The sequence below is a fragment of the Humulus lupulus genome, chromosome 5, assembly GCF_963169125.1.
Source record: "Humulus lupulus chromosome 5, drHumLupu1.1, whole genome shotgun sequence".
Taxonomy (NCBI): domain Eukaryota; kingdom Viridiplantae; phylum Streptophyta; class Magnoliopsida; order Rosales; family Cannabaceae; genus Humulus; species Humulus lupulus.
The window spans coordinates 4,067,138-4,088,485 of NC_084797.1; the positions used below are offsets into that span (position 1 = coordinate 4,067,138).

A 21,348-nucleotide genomic window follows, 5' to 3' on the forward strand; every position below is an offset into this window, starting at 1 on the left:
TGGCAATAAAGATTTGAATTAAAAAACAAAGGCAAAATTAAAGGAAAAGGACCTTATCCAATACTACTCTTATTACATTACTTAAATCGTCTCTCTCTCTCTCTGTTCCTCTGAGGATCTCTGATCTGAGACCAATAACTCATCTCTCTCTCTGAATGGCTCTGAGGATCGTCTACGGTGTGGTGTTCCTTTCCTTCTCCTGCGCTTGCATCAAGCTCCTTCATCTCTTGCTCCACCCTGTCTTTTACTTCACCACCACATGATCTATCTGTTTTCATACATATGATCTTCACCATCAGAAACAAATGGGTTAGTCAGATTTTTTATTTTGGATTTTCAAGAAATGGGTTTTCATTATTTCATTGAAAAAACTACATGTCTTTGTGGTTCTGGTAGAAAAACTATATAAAGATATATATACATATAGTTTGGTTTCATATTTATATTATACTTGTAATTTAAGAATGTCTGTTTTGTGTTCGATGAAATCTCGCTATGGGTTGGGAAATGATGTACTGTGGCTAATTGACTTAGTATCCGAAAGGACTATACTCTTTTTATCTTTTGAAATTTTCATATCAAAGACTGTTAATTAATGATCCTCTAGGAATGTTAATTAATTTAATTTGTATATAGAAAAATAGATTTGGCCAACTTATTCAAACATTGAAAGTTAAATTATATCTACTAGTATATATATATATGGGTTTATATTTTTTGGATTGGACACTGTTTTGATAAATTTCTTTTCAACTTTATGTTTTATAAAATTGTTAAAATAGAATCCTAAACCCGATTTTGGTCAATGTTTTCTCAACTAAAATCATAAATAATTTACCAAACTAACAATTAAGAACAAAAATAAAATCATTATGCTTAAAAATTATGTTTTATATTTAATTTTTTTTTATCAAAATTGAGTATTGAGTTTAGGGTTCTATTTTAACAATTTTACAAAACATAGGATTCAAAATGTAATTTATTAAAACACATGATAATGAGACAAAACACAACATAAAAAAAAAAAAAAAAAAAGTATAAATCCTATATATATATATATATATAACCACCCCTCATACATATTTCTTTACTCTTAATTACAAAATGTGCTTAAAAAAGGTGAAGGTGTAGCTGAATGTTTTAATGATTTTTATTATTAAATTATTGATATTTCAATCTAAATTATATTTTAATGCTTTTATTTAAATAAATTTTTAGGGAGTTCACTTTGAAAAAATAAGTGTTTGATGACATTATAATTGTAATATATATAAAACTACGTCACCTATTATTTTATTAAAATATATTAAATTAAAAAGAGTGTAAAAAAGAGTGGGCTAGAGAGTCTCTTTATAATTTCTCATCGTATAATTAGAAGCATTTACAATAAGGATATATTTTTTTTTTAAACTGTCCAATCCGAATAAACCATCCAAATCAAACAAAAAAAAATCGACAAAAAATGCAACGCGAATGTGACAAAAATTCAAATCGCTCTATTATTATATTGGGCAATTTAGAAATTATACAAACTCGGCTAAATAACCTGAATAAACCGATTAAGAATTTTTTTCATTTATATATATTTATATTACGCATATTATATGTAATATTAAATATTATTTTAAAAATTTTAACAATGATTTTAAAATTTCAATTTAGAATAATATGTCTAAGTTCGGAACACGTATACTATACTTTTAGTTTGTTAAATCTAATTATTTGAACTTTTTTTTTTAAAAAATAACTTAAAATTGGTTTGGGCAGGTTAACTCAACCAAACCGCCTAAAACATTGAATGGGTTAAACTTTTTTTTCTTCTTAATTGGACGAGTTAGAGTTAAATTTTTGCAACCCAACTTTTACGTTGGATTGATTAAATTACGTTATAACCCGATCAAATCGACCAATAAACACCCCTATCTACAACTATATGTGCCAGTCTCAGCTAAGAATAACACCAGTCTTGCCTTTACAAAGATAAGTAGTTTAACTTTAATTCATTGCAAGGCAAAGTGGAGTGTAGATTATTCCCATTTGCAAACCTAAATATCCAATGCTATATAATATCTTACATGATATAGATTTATTCAGATTTTTATCTATAATTATTTAGAGGAGGAAAAGAATGTGTCAAATCCAACATGATTCTAGTTTCAATATGGAAGAGCAACTAAATTTTACAACCTAATATTTATATTAATTGATGTTTATCATCTAATATATTAATATTATGGACAATTCTTTTAAATGGGCTTTACTTTAAGTCCTAACAGTGGGACTCTTAGTGTTCTCGGCCCGTGAACAGTTTTCGGCGCGATTTTTTTTTATAACCGTGTATATTGTAGCTATTTAAAACATCCTACAAATTTTCAGAAAATTCTGAATAATTTCCAGTACCAAAAACTAGATTCAAACATGTTACTTTCCACGCGTATAAAAAAAATTAGTCACGCATGCAACATGTTTGGACCTAGTTTCCAGTAACAACATGTTTAAATCGAGAACACTGAGAGTCCCACCAGTAGAACTCAAAGTGAAGCCCTATAAAAGAATTCCTCATAATATATATGCATCTTTCCTTTACCAAAAACCAGATGAATCAATAAAATACATGCGTTCATTAATTAATGTCCTCTTAATGTTCAATATATATGTACATACATAGACTATACAATACAACAAATAGATTTAGTTCAAGGAACAAAATAAATGGAAGATGAATATCAACCAATATGAAAATACAGAAGAATCTGAAAAGCTGTAGCAGCAATAAATCCACATTCAATATAACCAAGAATGAATGTCAGCTAGCTACTCTATTCACTTTTGGTCCTGGAAGAAGATGAAGATTTCTCTTGCTCATCCTCTGGGATACAAGATGACCAAAACAGCGGGACAAGGGTGCAAACCGCCTGTATTGCAATGGCTTTCGGCAAGCCTGAGAACTCATTAGCAGGGGTCACCCCAACATAGGCTGCAAGCGCAACTCCAAGATAGCCACTCACTATCATCGCCAGCGCTACAGCCGACATCACCAGCGCCATCAGAGACCCCTCGCAGCCTGCAGGGCACAGCCTCGCTATCACCACGCTGAACGGCAGTATCTTGAAGAAGAAGAGAACCTCCAAAAGCCCTGAGAATATTACTACATACACCCCATCCGGGACTCCAATGCTTCGGTACACTCCTTTTACAAACAGCACATCTGATAACATGAACAACGCCATCGCCACCTGAAGTCCTGCTATTATTGTCCTGGATGATGCCATCCGCTTCAGGGAGCCGTTGTAGACTATGCTCCATAAAAGCATGGCCACCTGCCCGAACACCTTGGAGATTCCCAACACTGAAGAGTCAATCTTCAGATGTTCTGTTTGATAAAAGAACATTGTGCCTGTCAGTGCAGGAATCACTGCATAAGATAGTGCAAACCATGTGATTGACCGTGCAATTGCTGGCTTTCTCAAGGCGATTGTTAGCTGCGAAAGCTGCTTCCTAACCCCACTGTCAGATGCCCTCTTGGGAAGGTTGAGTGAGCTCTCCCTGACCATGATGGTGACAAAGAGTTGGAGAGATGCCAGAAGGCCAAAAAGGAGGAACATCTTCTGAGGGGACACCCGGTTGATGATGAGACCGCCCAGGAGATTTCCTAAGACTCCTCCGGCGGATGAAGCTATCCATACAAATGATTGGAGCTCACCTGAGGAGGAGGAGGAGGCTGGTGATGGTGATGGCTGAGATGTTTTGGAGGAAGTTGGCTGCTGCTGTTTCCCTACCTCTGCTACAATGGCATCATTTGCAACCTCAGCTATTGAAGCCCCAAGATTACTGAGTAGGAGATATAAGGCCATGGTGGTTATTGAAATGCTTGAGGGAGAGATAATTGCTAATGCCAGCCATGACAGTGCTTGTAAGAAAGCTGCAACAACAGAGGTTGAGTTAGAAAGCACTCTTGGCTATATGATCACATCTGCTTTTGGGCTTTATTTTTTATGCTACTTTTAGTTTTCTAGTCATCCCAATAAAATAACATAATCTATGAGTGGAAAAAAGCTTCTTATGGGCATTGATTCATGAATAATTATGATTGGACAATGAACAAGATTAGAAAGACATGTTATGTTATGAAACAAAAGAAAAGAAAAAAGCATCTACCTAGCTTTGACTTTTGAGTCTTGAATATTAATAAAGAATTATATACCTCCGAAGGCGATGTACGGAATACGATGCTGGCCAGAGAGGTAGAGGGCATCGGAGAGGACGCCATAGAGAGGCTTGGCGACCATGGGAAGGTTGGCAGAGCTGAGAAGGAGCTGAATGGTGGAGGGATCCACTCCAACCCCATCCTTGAGGAAGAAAATCACTGCCATCCATGGCAAGCACCTGAATCCCTGCACCCAGTAACCTATACCCAGAATCCTCCTCTGGGTCCTCCCCACCACCTTTGAATCTGAATCTGCCATTTCTATGTCTTTATTACTATGTATATGTATATAATGGAGTCCTATATATAATATATATTACTGATCTTCTAGAAAGAACCAAGTTTCAAGTTTTGAACTGTCTGTATCTAAATCTGTTATCTTGGAGAACTGTTCTCTCTCTCTCTCTTTTTCTTGCACTTCTTTTTTTTTTCTTCTTCTTCTTATATTTGACTGATACAGATACAGACACAATGACACGTGTCTTGTTAACTTTTGCTTTATTTTTATTCTATTGCTAGATATGACGCGTGCCTAATTCTTATTCTCTCCAAATTAGCATAATACTTTATTATAGTCGGTGAAAGAGAGAGCTAAGCTACTTAATGTTCAAGAAGATACAGTCTAATTTGTTTGACTATTTTGCTGGATTATTTCCTAGTGTTTATTGTTTCTTCTACTACTTTCTATAAAGTAACATAAATTATTAGAAGCAAAAGTCATAGCATTAGTAAATATCATCTTCTGTCTAAAGACTTGAGAGTTTGAGAGAATGATCTAAGCAAAAGCAAAAGGTAGTAGTTACAATTGCATCAAAGTTTTTCAGCACCGGCAAGCAACACCAGAGGTCCCAAATTCCTTTCCCAGACAGATTCCGATGAGCATAACTGTGGGGGACCAAAGTTACCAACATAAGAAGTACGTTTCAATAGTTGATGACAGATTAAATTTACATAAATTTAAAATTAAAATCTATGAATATGTTGATGTTACATTTAACTACCATTACTCTGCACAATACAATATTATACAACTATTACCAACATTGCAGAAGAATTGTCAACTCTCTCTACTGTTGATGTTAAACCCTTGTTAGTAATATCATCTCACTGCATCGACATTTGGCTCCTTCTGGGGTCGGGTCCGCCATTTTCAAAGAGATCAACTGAGGATACAATTGGTTCGTGTTGATTTCTCACAAAAGCTTCATTCGATTCAAGTTTTAGGCAGTAGAAGAAGACTTACACCTCTGCAACTATAAGATGGTTCAATGACTTGCCAATGCAATGACCTTATTCACTGCTTCAAAAGCATTATCAGTGTCAGTCAAAATGCAAAGTAAATTAGCACAACTCGTACAATTATGCACTAAGAATATCAAAGGAATTCTTGTATCATGCCTGGATAAATCCTTTCGCAGAGACAAGTAAACAGTTTCCTTCATCGGACAATAATAACAACAAAAATAAAACTAAATCAACAATCATGTTTTCTCATGAAAAAAGCTGCATACAAAACCAGTTCAGTAAAGGGACACAAGAAAAAGTAATAGATCAGCATCACATACCAGCCTCGGTGAAATGTCTGCGCATTTGCTGGTAGTTATCTGTATACCTGTTCAAAAATCATGAGAGTGGTATCCTTGAGCCTCTGCTTTTAACTAAAACGAGGTTCCTTATCTTCCCCTTTCACATAACTTCAATTAATTAAGATTTCTTAGAAAAAAATGACATTTTGTCTAGTCTATAGAATCTTCTACAATAGAGAGTATTAGATAGATTTTTGCAGTTCACCTCTCACTCCTATGATTTAATCAAGCATCAGAAAGTCACCAACACAAACCAAGTTTTAAGATTTTCAACATGTTTTAGAACTATAGTCTAAGATGAGCAGTAACCATAAGTATATTTCTAGTACAAGTGCAAATTCTGTGGATGATATGATATGGTTGAACTTGTAGCTTTGATTTATTATTACAGATTATTTTATTTCAGGTTCTTGGCAACAGCAATTCTATCCCAGTGCAAGGACATGAAAAAAAAAAATTATTGAATTACTTAAACTTCAAACCAGAAAGTAATTTCCTATAAAATTGAAGGGTTACAAAAGCGATTAATTCTAATTCCTCATAACATTTATTGTAATAACAATTTAAAAGCTACCCAATTAAACACACTCTCTCTATGATCCAGAAATCAACTCTTTCAATGATGTGAAGGGTGAGTTATATCCATGAACTACAGTGTCTCTCCATAGAGCCATTCCTGTTAGTAAGAAAAAGCCAATCAGAAATCACTTAAATGCCCAAGATAAATTTTCTTACGTGTTCTTTCGGGGATTGCATCAGTTATTGAGAGACAAACCTATCCACAATACGAAACCAGCGGTTGCTGCCAAGAAGAATTCCTTGCTGATACTATTGAACCTGAAGGAAAGCACAAGGTCTCATGACTCAGGTTAATCTACTATCTAAAGAGTACAGGATTAGGAACACACTGCAAATGAACCACAAAATATTAAAGAGCAACTTACCAGTACAAGCAGGCTAGATTTCCATATCCATAAAAGAAAGAAGCCCAAGAAGAACCGAGAAACCTGAAATCATATCATAACTTCATCAAAGGCTAGTTTTTATTCTTTATTAGGTTTTGTCAATATTTCCCTTGCCACAGTAATGTTATGGTTATATGCTGTGAATGCACCTATTTAAACATGGTCGCACTTCATCTAAAGGTCTTATTCCAGCCGAACCTCTGTGTCTTTACTACTACTATTTTGCATTTTCTTCTAATATCTCATGTCTCTCTAACACCAGTAGTACAAGCCCTATAACAGCTAGTCTGCTTAAGCTCACTAATTCGCTTGTCATAGTTTTATTAGTTGATGAAATCATCAGCCAACAAAACAGTTTCCTCTATATGATGTTTTAAATAGGAAGCAGCAGCAGTAAAGACCGCATAGAATTCGGTAAAAAAGTGAGAACAAAAGGCCCAAAGTGCAGCAGAAGTAATTTGTTACTTGTCACACACATGCTGCAGGAGAGACAATGAAAGCAAAAGGTTTTCCAACAGTTGTTCCCCACACTTTCTAAATACACTCATGGATCCACACTAGTAATGCACTATAAACTAAATGAGAAAATTAATAACACCTGACACACCAAATGCTGCTATACTACCATAGAACTTACAAATTGATGCAGACAAGTGTTTTGTTGAAAGAGATTGAAAAAATGCATTACCACATGAAATCACGAGTCAAAAGCGCACGGGGGATCATTAGTCCATTGCCAATCATCGCAAGCAGCATAGAGAAAGGCGATAAGCCTTTAATGTTGTCAGGATTGAGGAAATTTGTCCACTGAAAAAGGAAAGGAAGCAACAATCATCAAGTTTATATACCAAATTGAAGTTGATTCGAGATGAGCAGAAACAGCATCACAGACATGGATAATTACCATTTGTGATACTGGCATCCACATGAAGAGCAGAGTAGCCGTCCACCCAGATATGGCTCCAACAAATTTGGTGCTTTTCTCAGATAGTTTGCCTAGTCGTGCCTGAAAATGTTATTGACTACAATGTTATCTTGAAAAGCACTATCTTTGTACTCTAATTTGACATGTATAAGAAGAAAGTTTTAAGGCTTTACCATTAGAACAGCTGCAACAGCTACAACAAAAGCTAGAGCCCCGGGCAAGATAGTGTTTGGTATATAGGGAACAAAAGTGGACCACATAACCTGTATTTTCAGATTTTTAGAATCAAACTCAAATACTCAAATTCCATTTCGAAATCCAAATTAGTCAAATTCAAATTCTGACCTGTGGCAAGGCTGATAGGCCACCAATCGTAATTACGTCCTCCCAAAATCTCCATACTGAATCATTAAGCAAATAGAAGTAATTCAAGAAATTAACGAGCAGACCCGTTACGACGAGAACGGAGGTGGCGACGAAGTAAGGGAAAGGCATAGCATCGGCCATGGCGAGCTGAGCAAAGACGACGAACTGAGAGAGCACACCCAAGGTTTGAACGACGATGACTTCCTTCTCTCTCTTCTTGGCGAAGTAGGAGAGCAAAGAGAGGTTTCCAAGCAAACCAGTGAGCATTCCGAGCCAGGGGACAGCCAAAAGGGCGGATTTGTTTCCGGCGAGGAGATTACGGGCGTTGAGGATGATCTGGGGGAGCTGGAGAAGGAGAAAAGGAATATTGGAGGCTGCGGAGAAGTTGGCGGTCAAGGAATCCCATTGCTGGAGGCCAAGGGTGAGGCTGTTGGGGTGGGGGACGTCGGAATTGAGGGAAGAAGGGGGCCGATGAGGATGGTGATTATGATGGTGAGGGTGGAGACTGTTGAGTTTGAGGTTGCGATTGAGACTGAGATTGAGATTGGTGGAAGAAGAGGAGAAAGGGAGAGATTTCACAGAGATATGCCGATGATGATGATGATGATGAGCCTTGGTGGTGGTGGTGGTGGTGATAGGAGCAGTAGCACAAGCATGAGAGAAAATGAGAGCACACTTTGCCATTTTGGGTTGCAACAATCAGCAACAGCTCCGGCGGTGGTGGTGGTAGCTCCGGTACCGGTGGTGGTGGTGGTGGTGGTGGCTCCGGTGATAGTGGGAGTGGCAGTCTGCTATTTGTTTCTATTTTGGAAAAAGGCCTTTTCTTTCGATTTGAGTGTGTGTACATGTGGATCTGAAAGGCTCTCCTAAAAGGGCGACACGTGGCGTGGACCCAACCCTTCTTCTTTGATATTTTCCATTTATTATTATTATTATATTTTTCATTTATTATTATGATATGATATTTTTCATTTATTATTATAAGATCCAAGGTTGAATAGATCCACTATTTAAGCGAGATTTCTATTTAGAGAGTAGTAGTACTAGTACTACTCTTACTCTAGTACTTGTTTTTGGAGTAGAATAATGTATATCTTACTTGTTCAACAACTAAAATCCATATGATTTGTCTATTAGAATATTCTAATATTACAAATCTTTGGAAAAAATAATGAGAATATTCTAATAGAAATACAAGAAACCACAAACCAACTATTACCCAATATTATAGTGGCACGTAGGGCTAAGGATAAAATCCGAAAAATCGAAAAAACCGTGTACACCGACCTACCGAACACCGAAAAAACCAAAACTATTTAAACCGAAAACCGAAAAAACCGCCGACGGTGCAAACCGCCACTGTTCGGTCGATTTGGAAATTTTGGTGAACCGACCAATAAAACCGAAACCGACCGAACACAATAAAATAATAATATAATATTATATAATTATTAATTATTAAAATTTTTAATAAAAAAAAAAAAAAAAACTTAAGGTACTTATAAATGTAATTATGTTCTATATATTTATGTTTTAAAAACACACAAAAATGGATTCTAACAATCCAAAAATTTTAATTTTTTAACTAAAACTTTAAAAAAAAAACAATAATCAATTCGGTTTGGTCGGTTTAACCGACCAAACCGCAGTCCAAAACGGTCGGTTTTTTTTTAAACTGGTTTGATTCGGTAGGTTTTTGGATTGCACCAATCCAAACCGAAAACCGAATTCTGGATTTTTTGTTGTGAAAAAACCGCCCAAACTGACCGATGCTCACCCCTAGTGGCACGTGACAGCTTAAATAGCTGAAATGACAGTTAAGAGAAGTGGTGGTGACAGCTGTAAGAAAAACATAACATTTGGTGATTTTACCGTCAACGTAATTAAATGTATAATCACGAAAATATTAGGTATTTATGCCGCAAATATCTCAATATACTATGATATGATGTATCTTTACTTTTTGACTATTACATAAAATATCATGTTCTCTACTCATCTAAGCACATAATCAACCATTGTGAGTAGAATCAGAAACTCAATAAAGAACAGCCAATGAAATAGCCTTTACACAATCAACCACAACTCAATCACAATGAAAAACCCAATAAACCAACATGTCAACTCTATAAGCCAATCCAACTAATAAGTGGGTGAAATTATGTTTGGCATTAATTTTAATATTTTAAATTTAAAATTTTTGTTCAACACACTCCATGTCCAAAACGGTGAGTTTTGTTTTGATTCTCATGTTAGTTGGAGGAAATAGAAATAAGGTTGCTGCATCATCATGCAAATACGATACAACCAACCACAAACCACCCATTACTTTAATTACTTCCATATTATTCTTCTTTTCAATTATTCCAATGTCAACATATGTATATGTATATATTATTTCTAAGAGGGTTTATAATTATTTAGACTTTGTATTTTGCCTCGTTACCTGTTTGGATCATGTGTTTTGACAAATTATTCTTTAGATTCTGTGTTTTGTAAAATTGTTCAAAATAAGCCCCTAAACTTGATTTTGATGAACAAAAAATTTAATATAACAACACAATTTTTAAGCAGAATGACTGTATTTTTGTTCTAAGTTGTTAGTTTGATGAATTATTTGTGATTTTAGTTCAAAAAACTTTTATCAAAATTGGGTTTAGGGGTCAATTTGAACTATTTTAGAAAACACAAGGTCAAAAAAATACTTTATCAAAACACAAAATTCATTAGACAAAACACAAAATCTAAAAATATATAAACCATTTCTAAGAAGAAGAAGAAGGAAAAGTGCTCCAACTTAAACTTACAAAAGCTTTGTAATCAGTGTATGTTACTCTTAAGAGCCTTCTATACTAAAATGATATCAAATCAGGAAATGAAAACAAATGGGTGATACAAATTCCCTCTGCATATATATATACAGTCTCTGTATAATTTCTTTGTTTTTCAACCATACATACATACAAATTGTGATTATTGTTTCACAAGCATGGCCTCCATCTTTCTCCTCCTTGCACCATGTTTTAGTTTCTCCATTGCAACAAGTCCCACTTGCCTCACTCTTTCTCTGGACAAACCTATTCTGAAAAGAATCAAACACACATGTGTTAGAATGTGAAAAGTGGTTTAGAAGTAGAATCTGGTGCATGGTAAGAAGTATGGGTATCTATCTCAAAACCAATTGGTGATGAGTGGAGTAACTCTGGTTCGATCGTTGGCTCTTGATACCATGTTAATACATGGTAAGAAGTATGGGGTTTTATCTCAAAACCAATTGGTGTTGGTGACACACTTTCCATGTGGAATATTTTCTTTAACAACACACAATATGTCAAGAAAAAGAACATAATTAACCTCTAATGATAATGTAAATGTAACCAAGAGCTAATAACCTCACCGTTTGCTAATATCCTCCCAAGTAAGACACTCGTTATCCAAACCATAGTAAAGGCGTATGATATCTCTCTCCCGTTCCCCGAGCGTCGTGTTCATCAGCTTGTTCACTTCCTCCTGCACATTTTTACACAATCATGTCCCATTCTCCATCCCCACGAAACTACTACGTGGCAATATCGAAATGTCAATCACAGTCACTGTATTTTTGCAGATGTTACTCACCTTGAGCGCCCACTCATCTACTCCGTGCCATGGGATGTTATCAGGGCATTTATCTGCAACATACTGAACAATTCAAGAAGAAGAAGAAAGGTCAATAGCGACGAGAGGAAAAGGCTGGCGTGGCAAGGGAACTGTAGAGCGCGAGCACACTTACACTGTGATGAGTTTCTCCGGGTAGACCATTCAAAGAGGGAAATGCATCCCTATCAAGGGAGAATACTTTACTGATTGCCTACATTTGCAGACATGGTAAGTAAAACAGAAGAGAAAAAACAAAAACAAAGATGCATACACAAATAGAACGAATCGAGAGTTGAATACCTCGGTGGCATTCCTAACTTTCTTTTTGGACATGTTTAGGCTTTCTGCTATCCTCTGTTAAATAACATTCAGCAACATATAAGAATGGCATTTTCACTTTACATAACAGGCAAGTAGCTCTTAAGGATAAAATGACAGACTTACATCAATCGATGGTGTTATTCCTTTCTCTTCCAGTTTCAATTTTGCGTTCTTGATTGAACTTAACCTTTCGTGTAAATGTGTGGGCAACCTTAAGGTTCTCGAATTTTCAACTAGAGCTCTCGAAACACCCTGCCAAAAGTAGAAAACCATTTCCCTTCTTAACTCTACTTCTAGAATACATATAAAAATACACAGATTATATATGGGATCATGCACTTATGCTAAACTATTTACCTGCCGTATCCACCAGTAGACATAGGTTGAAATTCGGAACCCCTTGGAAGAATCGAATTTCTCGATCCCACGGAGAAGACCAATTAAACCACCCTACAATAGAGTAGGAAAAAGAGATTTATGAGCTTCTGCATTAGGATCCAGGTAAGTAAATATGAGATTAGTTGGTGGTTTGTATCCACTTGAACACCCTCTTCTAATATGCTAATCTTTTAGGGGTGAGTTCTACCCAAGTGGTTGTAACAAATGGTAAGGAGTGACCTTGAAAAAGTCCAGAGTATGGAGGACCAATGTGGTGGTAGTCCCATTATTAGGATCCTAAATCGACTAAGTATGGAATTGGTTGTTGGCTCTCACAACATTATGATCTAATCAATTAGAGTTCAACTAATTCAGTTATAGAAAAAAAAATAAGAGTTATGAGCCAACACCCTCTAGTGAGACTGAGACCTAACAATATTGTAACTATGGCTGCTTCCTGGAATGACGACTGACCCTACAAATCAACATGAGTCTTTCCAGTGTGCTTTGTCCTCACTCGCACGCTTCCTAAGAAAACTTCCCAGGAGGTCACTCATCATCAGATTGCTCCAAGTAAAACGCACTTAACTGAGTTCTCAAGTGATGGGCTACCGAAAAAAAGATGCATGCATTGGCAGGCATGGATACTACCAGTCAATCCATTTAAACCATTTTCAATTGTGTAGTCCCATTTAAACCATTTTCAATTGTGTAGTCCCATACTTAGACAGTCTTAGAAGGCATTGCACAGTTTAACCCGGTCTTTCTAGTTACGGATCACGGGATTCTAACGGTCACAAATATGCTCTAATTAATTACAATTCAACTAATTTAGCCATAGAAAAAATGATAGATACCTGAACAAGGTCAGCCATTTCAGCACCCATATTGTCATATCTTTGAGCAATGGACATGACAAGACGAACATTGCTCATTGCCAACTTCTCTCTTGCCAAAGAAGACTCAATCATTTTGGACTGTAATTCTGCTCTTGAAATCTTCAATGAAGTTGCAAGTTGTTCATCAGAGGGTTCACATCCCAGTCTCTCTTTCAATCTAAACACACCAATCAATCACACAAAAGTTGTTTCACTTTAACACAAAACCAAAACAAAATCAACAAAAGAGTATGAATAAATGAATGAATGAGTAATACCTGGACTTGTGGTCATCCAAGGAAAGCCCAATCTTAATCTTATGAGATAACCTCACAACCTCAGCATGGGAAAGCAAATCCTCAGACACAACACCCTTGACATAACCCTTGAATCGATAGTGGTTTTGAAGATTAGGAGCAGCGGTAGCAGTCAAAGCCGAGCGAGCGAAAGGTTTCTTCCTAGATGTGATCCTCCTCTGCCGAGCAGAAACGCCGGAGCAAGTGATTGGAAGCTGTTTGTTGTTTGGTAAGGAAGCTTTCTTCCTCTGAAACGAAAGGGTCCACTGCTTCTCGAGCATGGACTTCTGGAGCAGAAGAAGTGCCTCCAAGTCACTGGAATCGTGAAACCACGGCGGAGGAGGCGGAGCAGGGGTGGTTGAGCTGGAAGGAACAGCCTCCACATTCTCCCTGAGAGCTCTGATGGGGTGAGAAGCGTGTTGGTGATTGGGACTGGGATTGGAAGAGGAAGAGAAGTTGGCGACGATGGTGGTGGTAGTGGTCTTGGGCGAGTAAGAGTAAGAAGAATGATCGTTGTTAGAAAATGAAAGCTTTTCGGAGATATCAGAGTAAGAAGAAGAAGAAGAACCCAGAAGCCTCTTTCCAGCTGATGCAGCAGCAGCCGTGTTGAGCCCAATTACTGCAGCTGTGGCCATTTCTGGAATCTCAACTGATCATCCCAAATCCCAAAAATGCAATCTTTAACAATAGTAATCTTCACAAGATTGAATCTTTAACCGAAACTGAAACTGGGTACTTCTCAATATGGTTTGGTTAGTTGAACAAACAAGGTGCACAGTGGTCATAGGCGGTGAAATCCGAGGGAATAATAATATTATTATTTGGGTTGTTTCATTTTATTTATTTATTTTATTAATTAAAGAGAAAGATTTATCCTTTATTTGTTTGTAGAGGAGAGAAATAAAAATGAATAGAGAAAATAGAAGAAGATATTGAAGGGTGAGATTTGATTGGCTGAAATAGATATTGTGAGGCTGGTTCGTGTGGCGCGTGGTTGCCCATATACTTCTTCTATCTTCTTCACTAACTCTCTTTGAGAATATTTGGCCTTTCATCAACCACAAAGAAAATGGTTATGGTATTATCTGTATTTTATACGTATTCAAATACTTGATGTATACATTGTACATGTCACGTACATTTACCACACGTTATGCTAAGGGGCACCACTGGTGTCCGACACCATATAGAGGTGACATACATATATTGGCAGGGGCGGACTTAGAATATATTTTTACTGGAAAAAAAAAAACATCCATTAACAAAAATACATATGAATAATATTCTCATGAATTAAAAGCAAAATACATGTGGTAAAGTTTGAAATAAACAAACAGAACTATAAAATCTTAAAAAAGAAAAAAGAAAATGTAAATATTTTAGTGGGGTCAATACATTTAATTATTAAAATACTTAAAATATTACAAAAATATTAACATATGTACATGTAATTTATAAAAGTTTACTGGGGTCAGTTGACCACACTCGTTCCACATTCAGTCCGCCCCTGGATATTGGTGCAATTTAATATCGGGTCTCGCACATTTGAATTTAATAAGTATTATGAGATATCGCTAACCAACTATAGAGTGTCACTTCATGTGGTGTTGAGTATCTTAAAGTATATTACTATCACCACTAGTGAGTGAAAAATGAAAACTCACCAACCAACCATATGCCAAATAAATTCAATATACAAGAATTAATAAATTTCCCTTAACAATAAATGCTAAGCTTTTGCCATTTTGCTTTGGTGCTGTTCAACTTGAAGAAAAGGCTCAACAACTCAACATTAACAATACTACAACTTATTTGATGGATTTTTAATTAACTTGGTAAGAAAAAGAACCTCACAATAATATGTGAAATGATAAAAAATGGAGCACCTAGCAAATGAATCAAGAAACATAACTTCATCCAACAATGAAAACCCAAAAGTATATGCATTGCATGCAAATTGGACAGAGGCAACCATTACCATAAATTATAGGGGTAAACATTTGACTCGAAAAATCTGAAAAACTCGCTTGACCCGCAACCTGAATACCCGATTTTTCAAAATCTGTCGAATTTGGGTAAAATCTGGTCCGTACCCAACATGGTTCGAGTCGAGTTCGGGATTTTGAAATTAAGGACACACAGGTTCGGGTTACACCAAAACTCATACATAATTTAAAAAAAAATTGAAAAAATTAATGGTTTTTTAAAAAAAAAAATTACCAAGGCCCAATTTGTAAAAAATCAACATTACCAAACCAACAACAAAGTTAAAAAAAACATGTGAAAAGTAAAATAAAAAAGTGTCAAAAATATGGTATTTTTGAATTTTTTTTACCAATCCACATTTTCGGCCCACAGCTCATTTTTGGACCAATCCTACCTAAAACCCGACCAAACCTAAAATCATCTCAAAATCCGAAAATTTCGAACCGAATTCGGTACCACTTTCCTCCACCCGAAACTCGAACTGATACACCCAAAACCCGAAAATCCGACCGATGTGCACCCCTAATAAATTATACTTGTTTCAACTATAAACCGAATACAAAACTCGACAACAAGGACGATTAGCAAATCATTACCCACATATTATGCATATGCATGCGTTGTATGTCTTGCAACATCAATGGTTCAATCATAGTGGTCTCAAACTTGGATGGGAATTTTCTGAGCCTCAGACCAGACCACTACGACTGAACCATTGTTGTTGCTGGCCCCAAAAAAGGCTTGGTGAAGTGTTTGAATTATTATGAGGCATACAATAATATTCACATGGAAATGCAATTGCATAAAAATATTTCACTATCATCTCTCTTAGACTTTTGCCCTTTACTAGCCATGAAAATTGAAAAGAATTTCAATTGCAACTCAAATAACACTTTCACTCTCCCAAACTTAGACCAAATAACTCAATCCACACAACACTCTCAATAACTAGCTAATCAACACTTCTGCTTCCAAACTTGTCATCACTAACAAAGTCCATATTAATCAACCAAAATCAAACCATTCTTTGCACCAAAAACTTGAATTTCATCTTCTTTTCAAACTTACTCATCCAACCAAACACAAATAACTAATGAAATTAACAATATAATAATAATTTAGCCATTAATTATTTTTTCTTCAATATTTTTTCCTTTTTTAAAAAAAATGTAAAACTAAAACATAACTTAAAAATTTAAATAAAAATGCTTGGTTTGCCCATAATCAAGCATAAGATTTAGCAATCAAAGACCATTATTTTCACAAATCATATCATAAAACTTCCATACATAAGTTTTCTTAAATCATCAACCAAAGAAATCATAAGGATTCACGCAACACATAAGCATGCTTAAACAAAACACATTCATGAAACTAGGGCACAAGTTAATAAGATCACATCTTTAGCTACAAATATACCTTTTTTCTCTCTTGTTCTCATTTCAAACAAACAAAGCTCTTACAGAAGTGACAATGCAAAAATAGAGAATGGACGTAGCCTCATGGCAAGTAGAGATCAGTCCTGGTCTCTCCCAGCAAAAACTTATTTGATTGTAGTTATGAAACTCGAATCCGAGTGAGTTGAACTAGCAAAAAAGAAAAAACTTTTTTTTAGAGCAACAGGGTTATGACTTCTATCTTTAATTTTACAGTTTAAGGAAGAAAAAAAAGGTCCCATTAAACTCTAACAAGAATTTAAGCCATAGCCTCGAGCTTCGGGGCTGCACCGTCTGCATAGACAGGGTGTAGCACATGCCCGTCCTTTGGCTCGACATGCACCCACTTCCGACCACTCAGCTTGTGTCGTTCAAACTTTACGACACCTTCTTTCAGAGCAAAAAGGGTGTGATCTCTTCCTATGCCCACATAATTTCCAGGATGAAAACGGGTACCTCTCTGACGAACGATTATGTTTCCAGGTATCACCCTCTGCAGCACAATCAGAAAAATATACATACAAAAAAAAATGTTTCAAGAGAGTTTAAATATAAAAAAAAAAGTGGGTTTATACATTTTTAGACGTTTGTTACCTAAGTTTTGACAAATTACTTTTTGTACTTTTTTAAAATAGTTCAAATAAACCTCTAAACTAGAGTTTGATCAAAGTTTTTATGAACTAAAATTACAAATAATTCTACAAACTAACACTTCAGAACAAAAATATAATCATTCTGTCTAAGAAATGTATTGTTATACTCAATTTTTTGTTCATCAAAATCAGGTTACTCTACAAAATTCAAAATTCAGAGTACAAAACACAGCGTCCAAACATATAATCAAACAAATATAAACCCTAAATAAAAGTTCAGCAGTAAGCAAGTGGCAACACATGGATTGCTTTTCATCTTTAGTATTTGTTTTCGGTTTTAAAATAGAAATGAAAAGCGAGAAGGTTCTGAATATGTTACTTGAGATAAGTTCCACCATTCTTTCAATTTAAAAAACCAATATTGACGAATAAAAAGCTTCTCACCTCTCCTCCATATTTCTTAACTCCAAGATTTTTGGGTAGTGAGTCTCGTCCATTCTTAGTTGATCCTGCACTTTTCTTAGTAGCCCAGCGCCTGAAGATCAAACTCAATCCTTCTCCAGAAACATCTAGATTTTTCATTTTAACCACATTTAATCATCAATTACAGATTCATAAAAGTTTCTAGTACGAACAATATCTGATTCTGATATGATAATAAGAACAGAACAGAACAGAAGATGCAACTCCTACCAGTAGCGCTGTTGTAAACACGAGGATTTGAAACTAATTGCTTTAGATTCAGTCTATTACATATTGATGCTGTAAAATTCATCATGTTGAAACCTGAAGCAAATGTGTACCAAATTAAATTACGAAGATTCTCAGTATATTGAAAATTTAAGAAAACTAGATAGGAAGAATCATTCAGAACATAGAACTATACGATTGTTACTAAAGCGGTACATATTCGAAATCGAACACATTCAGAACAGGCGAGGCAGAAATCATACCTGGTCTGGTCTGGTCTGGGTTTGGTGCGGGAACAGGCGAGGAGAGGTGGCGCAAGGGTGGTTCGATGGTGGTGAGGGCTGAGTTGGGGTCGCGTCTGGGTTCGGGTCAGCTGACTTGGGGGTCGCGCGCGAGGGAGGCCGAGATGGGCCTGGGTGATTCGGACAGGGGAGATGGAGCTGCCGAAGATGGTGGTGGTGGGGTTGAGTTTTGAGGGTGGCGCCTTGATAGGTTAATAGGGTTTCAGTAATGGGCTTCAGCTGTTTAGTTTGGTTTGGCCCAATAACGTGTAATTTTGAAGAATATTTTGAAAATTAGCCAGTTTTAATGAGTTCTGAACTAAAATTACTTTCTAAATATTTTTAATTTAGTTCTACTTATTTTAATCACAGATAATTCTAAAGATATAATTGACCACATGGTACTCTTCTAAAAATAGTATCTACCAATTATAGGGGTATAATAGGTATATTGATTGAAATAGTGGGTAATATACTAAAACTTAAAAATTGTAGATAAAAAAGAAAGTGGCTACTGGATCTAATTTCTACTAATTTTTACTCAAAACTTTAAAATTCATACCGATTTCTTGATAAGTACCAATTTTAGGATTAGTTAACTAAATTAGCTATTAAATAAAGTCAGTTAAATTTTAACCATTATTATAATGAAATTTCACATAGTACTCTTGTTTATACACATATAATTTAGGTATGACTGAAGGGTATAATTGGTATATTCAAATAAATATTGAGTATAAAATTAATTTTTTTAAGAAGTGGCTAAAAACTAAATGGCATCTCTAAAACTAGACACTCCGTGTAATTTGTACAACAGATGGTGCAGTAGTTGTAATTACTATTGTTTATCGAGATTTTCGGAAACTATATTAATAAAAATTAAGCAAGATTAATGATAAGAGATTTAGAGGATATAAGCAAGATTTTTACGTGGTTGGGGCGTTTATGAGCCTTAGTCCACGAGACAGTTGTATTAGAGCTTAGAAAATCTATAACAATAGGGTTTTCTCTTTGTTTTAGCAGAGTAACTGTATACACGCCAAAAATAGATCCCTTTCCCAGTGCTCTATCACATGTATTTATAGGTTCACAGGAGCACTGGGGTTGGGCCGGGCTGACCCAGGCCCAATAAAAGTATAAATACTACTGGCTTCTCTATCGGAAGCCCAATACAAAGGATAAAAACATAAAAGACAAACAATCACCCGAGCCCATTGGGGCAGCCCAAATCCTGCTTATCACCCGACAAATTGAGGCTTTTGGTCTGGGCATTTCGTATTACGAGGCAGATTCAGGGGACAAGATTAGTCAGAGTAGTGGCAGCATAGGTTTGAACTAGTGGCGTACAATCCCGAGGTGGTCTATTCCGTAGGTAAAACGTGGGGACAACCCCCATGTTTCATGGGACGGAGTCAAGGTCACGGATGTTTTATCCTGCCAATTATGAGGGCTCGACCCGAGTTCGTTTACCTTTGTCCCTCTTCGTTTATTGTAAGCCTGGATCATCCACCAAGAGCTCGGATCGCTTACCAGGCTTCGGGGTTGTTTGCATACATCCCGACTGTAACCCCAAGCAGTTGTACCTCTCCCGGATGAAGGTCCCGGATCATTCTTCCCGTACACCTTCCGGGCCTGGGCCCACACTTGGGCTGTCGAAGTCAATCATACTTCCTGTCAAACGGGCCGAGGTAGGGCCCGACACCAATCTCCCAGCTAGTGGGCCTAGATCGCAGTCCCGGGCCCAAGGCAGGATTTTGGGATAACAACTATAAAATCCATAATTTGATTGTATAATAAATATTATACATTTCAAAATAATACATTTGAAAAAAAATCATAATTTATATAAAGTAATTCTAAATTGTTCTTGCAGGGAAATCCTGAGTACATTACATTGAAAGTGTTGCCAAGAAATTAGCAACAACAAAAAAATAGACAATAAAATTGTCTGCAGATGAAGAAAAGATGAAGAAAAAATGAAGAAAAAAATAAAGAATGTCAAATACAAGCATTTCACTATTTAGTGCATTGAAGTCACACAAGATGACAACAACAATCCTAAATTACAAACACAAATTAACCCATTTCTTCATTTATTTATTTATTCAGACAAAATCACATTCTTTATTAAACTATAGACATTTTTTATTTTTATTTATGAAGGTCTAGCATTTAAAACTGTTCACTAGCAAAATCATTCGTTCGAAAACAAAACTACCAAATACTTATCAACAATGTTATTGTTTGAATTCCAACAATATTTTTAGTAATATCTTTATTTGATACATTATATTAAATATTGTTTTTTAAAATATATGACACTGATTATAGGAAATTTATTCATTTGATACCCGTATTTTTGCAAAATATTATTTTGGTACCCTTTTTTCAATAATCAATCATATGGTGCCATGTATTTTAAAATCATACATATTCGGTACCCTAGACTCAAATTTGATAAATAAAATTTTAGCAATATGATCATACTGTCATCAGTTATATTTAAATTTAGAACTAATATAATTGAGAAAAGTTTGATTAAATTGGTACCAAAACGATACTTTACAAAAATACACTGTATCAAATGGTTACCTACCATTGACTATATAATAAAATTTAATACAAAAGTTAAAAAATAAGACTAAGTTCGCATATTTTCTCAATACAACTAAGCAAACGTGCATTACATTTTACTAAGGTACGTCTTTATTGCAAATTTCAATATATATACATAAAATTCTATTTATTTAAAAATTCATTGAAAGTTGGGATTTGTTTTGGAAATAATCAAAACAACTTGA

The 21,348-nt window shown here is 35.6% G+C and overlaps 4 protein-coding genes across 4 annotated transcripts; all 4 read right to left on the bottom strand.

The window, feature by feature from the left end:
• Nucleotides 1-2,598: 2,598 nt before the first annotated feature.
• LOC133834188 (probable folate-biopterin transporter 7) lies at nucleotides 2,599-5,594 on the bottom strand. Its single transcript, XM_062263703.1, has 3 exons — nucleotides 5,246-5,594; nucleotides 4,205-5,092; nucleotides 2,599-3,922 (listed from the first exon to the last, which is right to left on the bottom strand). Exons 2-3 carry the CDS (start codon nucleotides 4,464-4,466, stop codon nucleotides 2,820-2,822), a joined length of 1,365 nt encoding a protein of 454 aa, XP_062119687.1. The 5' UTR covers nucleotides 4,467-5,092; nucleotides 5,246-5,594; the 3' UTR covers nucleotides 2,599-2,819.
• A 674-nt stretch (nucleotides 5,595-6,268) lies between these two features.
• Nucleotides 6,269-8,901, bottom strand: LOC133834189 (maltose excess protein 1-like, chloroplastic). Its single transcript, XM_062263704.1, has 7 exons — nucleotides 8,029-8,901; nucleotides 7,857-7,946; nucleotides 7,663-7,764; nucleotides 7,447-7,565; nucleotides 6,738-6,800; nucleotides 6,569-6,630; nucleotides 6,269-6,469 (listed from the first exon to the last, which is right to left on the bottom strand). The coding sequence occupies exons 1-7, from the start codon at nucleotides 8,731-8,733 to the stop codon at nucleotides 6,387-6,389; spliced, it is 1,224 nt and encodes a 407-aa protein (XP_062119688.1). The 5' UTR covers nucleotides 8,734-8,901; the 3' UTR covers nucleotides 6,269-6,386.
• Nucleotides 8,902-10,789: 1,888 nt separating this feature from the next.
• Nucleotides 10,790-14,423, bottom strand: LOC133834190 (RNA polymerase sigma factor sigA-like). Its single transcript, XM_062263705.1, has 9 exons — nucleotides 13,544-14,423; nucleotides 13,245-13,443; nucleotides 12,367-12,459; nucleotides 12,133-12,261; nucleotides 11,989-12,042; nucleotides 11,822-11,899; nucleotides 11,668-11,730; nucleotides 11,447-11,559; nucleotides 10,790-11,131 (listed from the first exon to the last, which is right to left on the bottom strand). The coding sequence occupies exons 1-9, from the start codon at nucleotides 14,194-14,196 to the stop codon at nucleotides 11,023-11,025; spliced, it is 1,491 nt and encodes a 496-aa protein (XP_062119689.1). The 5' UTR covers nucleotides 14,197-14,423; the 3' UTR covers nucleotides 10,790-11,022.
• Nucleotides 14,424-16,949: 2,526 nt separating this feature from the next.
• On the bottom strand, nucleotides 16,950-18,745 carry LOC133834191 (uncharacterized). The gene is made up of 4 exons (XM_062263706.1): nucleotides 18,530-18,745; nucleotides 18,270-18,362; nucleotides 18,021-18,145; nucleotides 16,950-17,476 (listed from the first exon to the last, which is right to left on the bottom strand). The coding sequence occupies exons 2-4, from the start codon at nucleotides 18,352-18,354 to the stop codon at nucleotides 17,243-17,245; spliced, it is 444 nt and encodes a 147-aa protein (XP_062119690.1). The 5' UTR covers nucleotides 18,355-18,362; nucleotides 18,530-18,745; the 3' UTR covers nucleotides 16,950-17,242.
• Nucleotides 18,746-21,348: the final 2,603 nt, after the last annotated feature.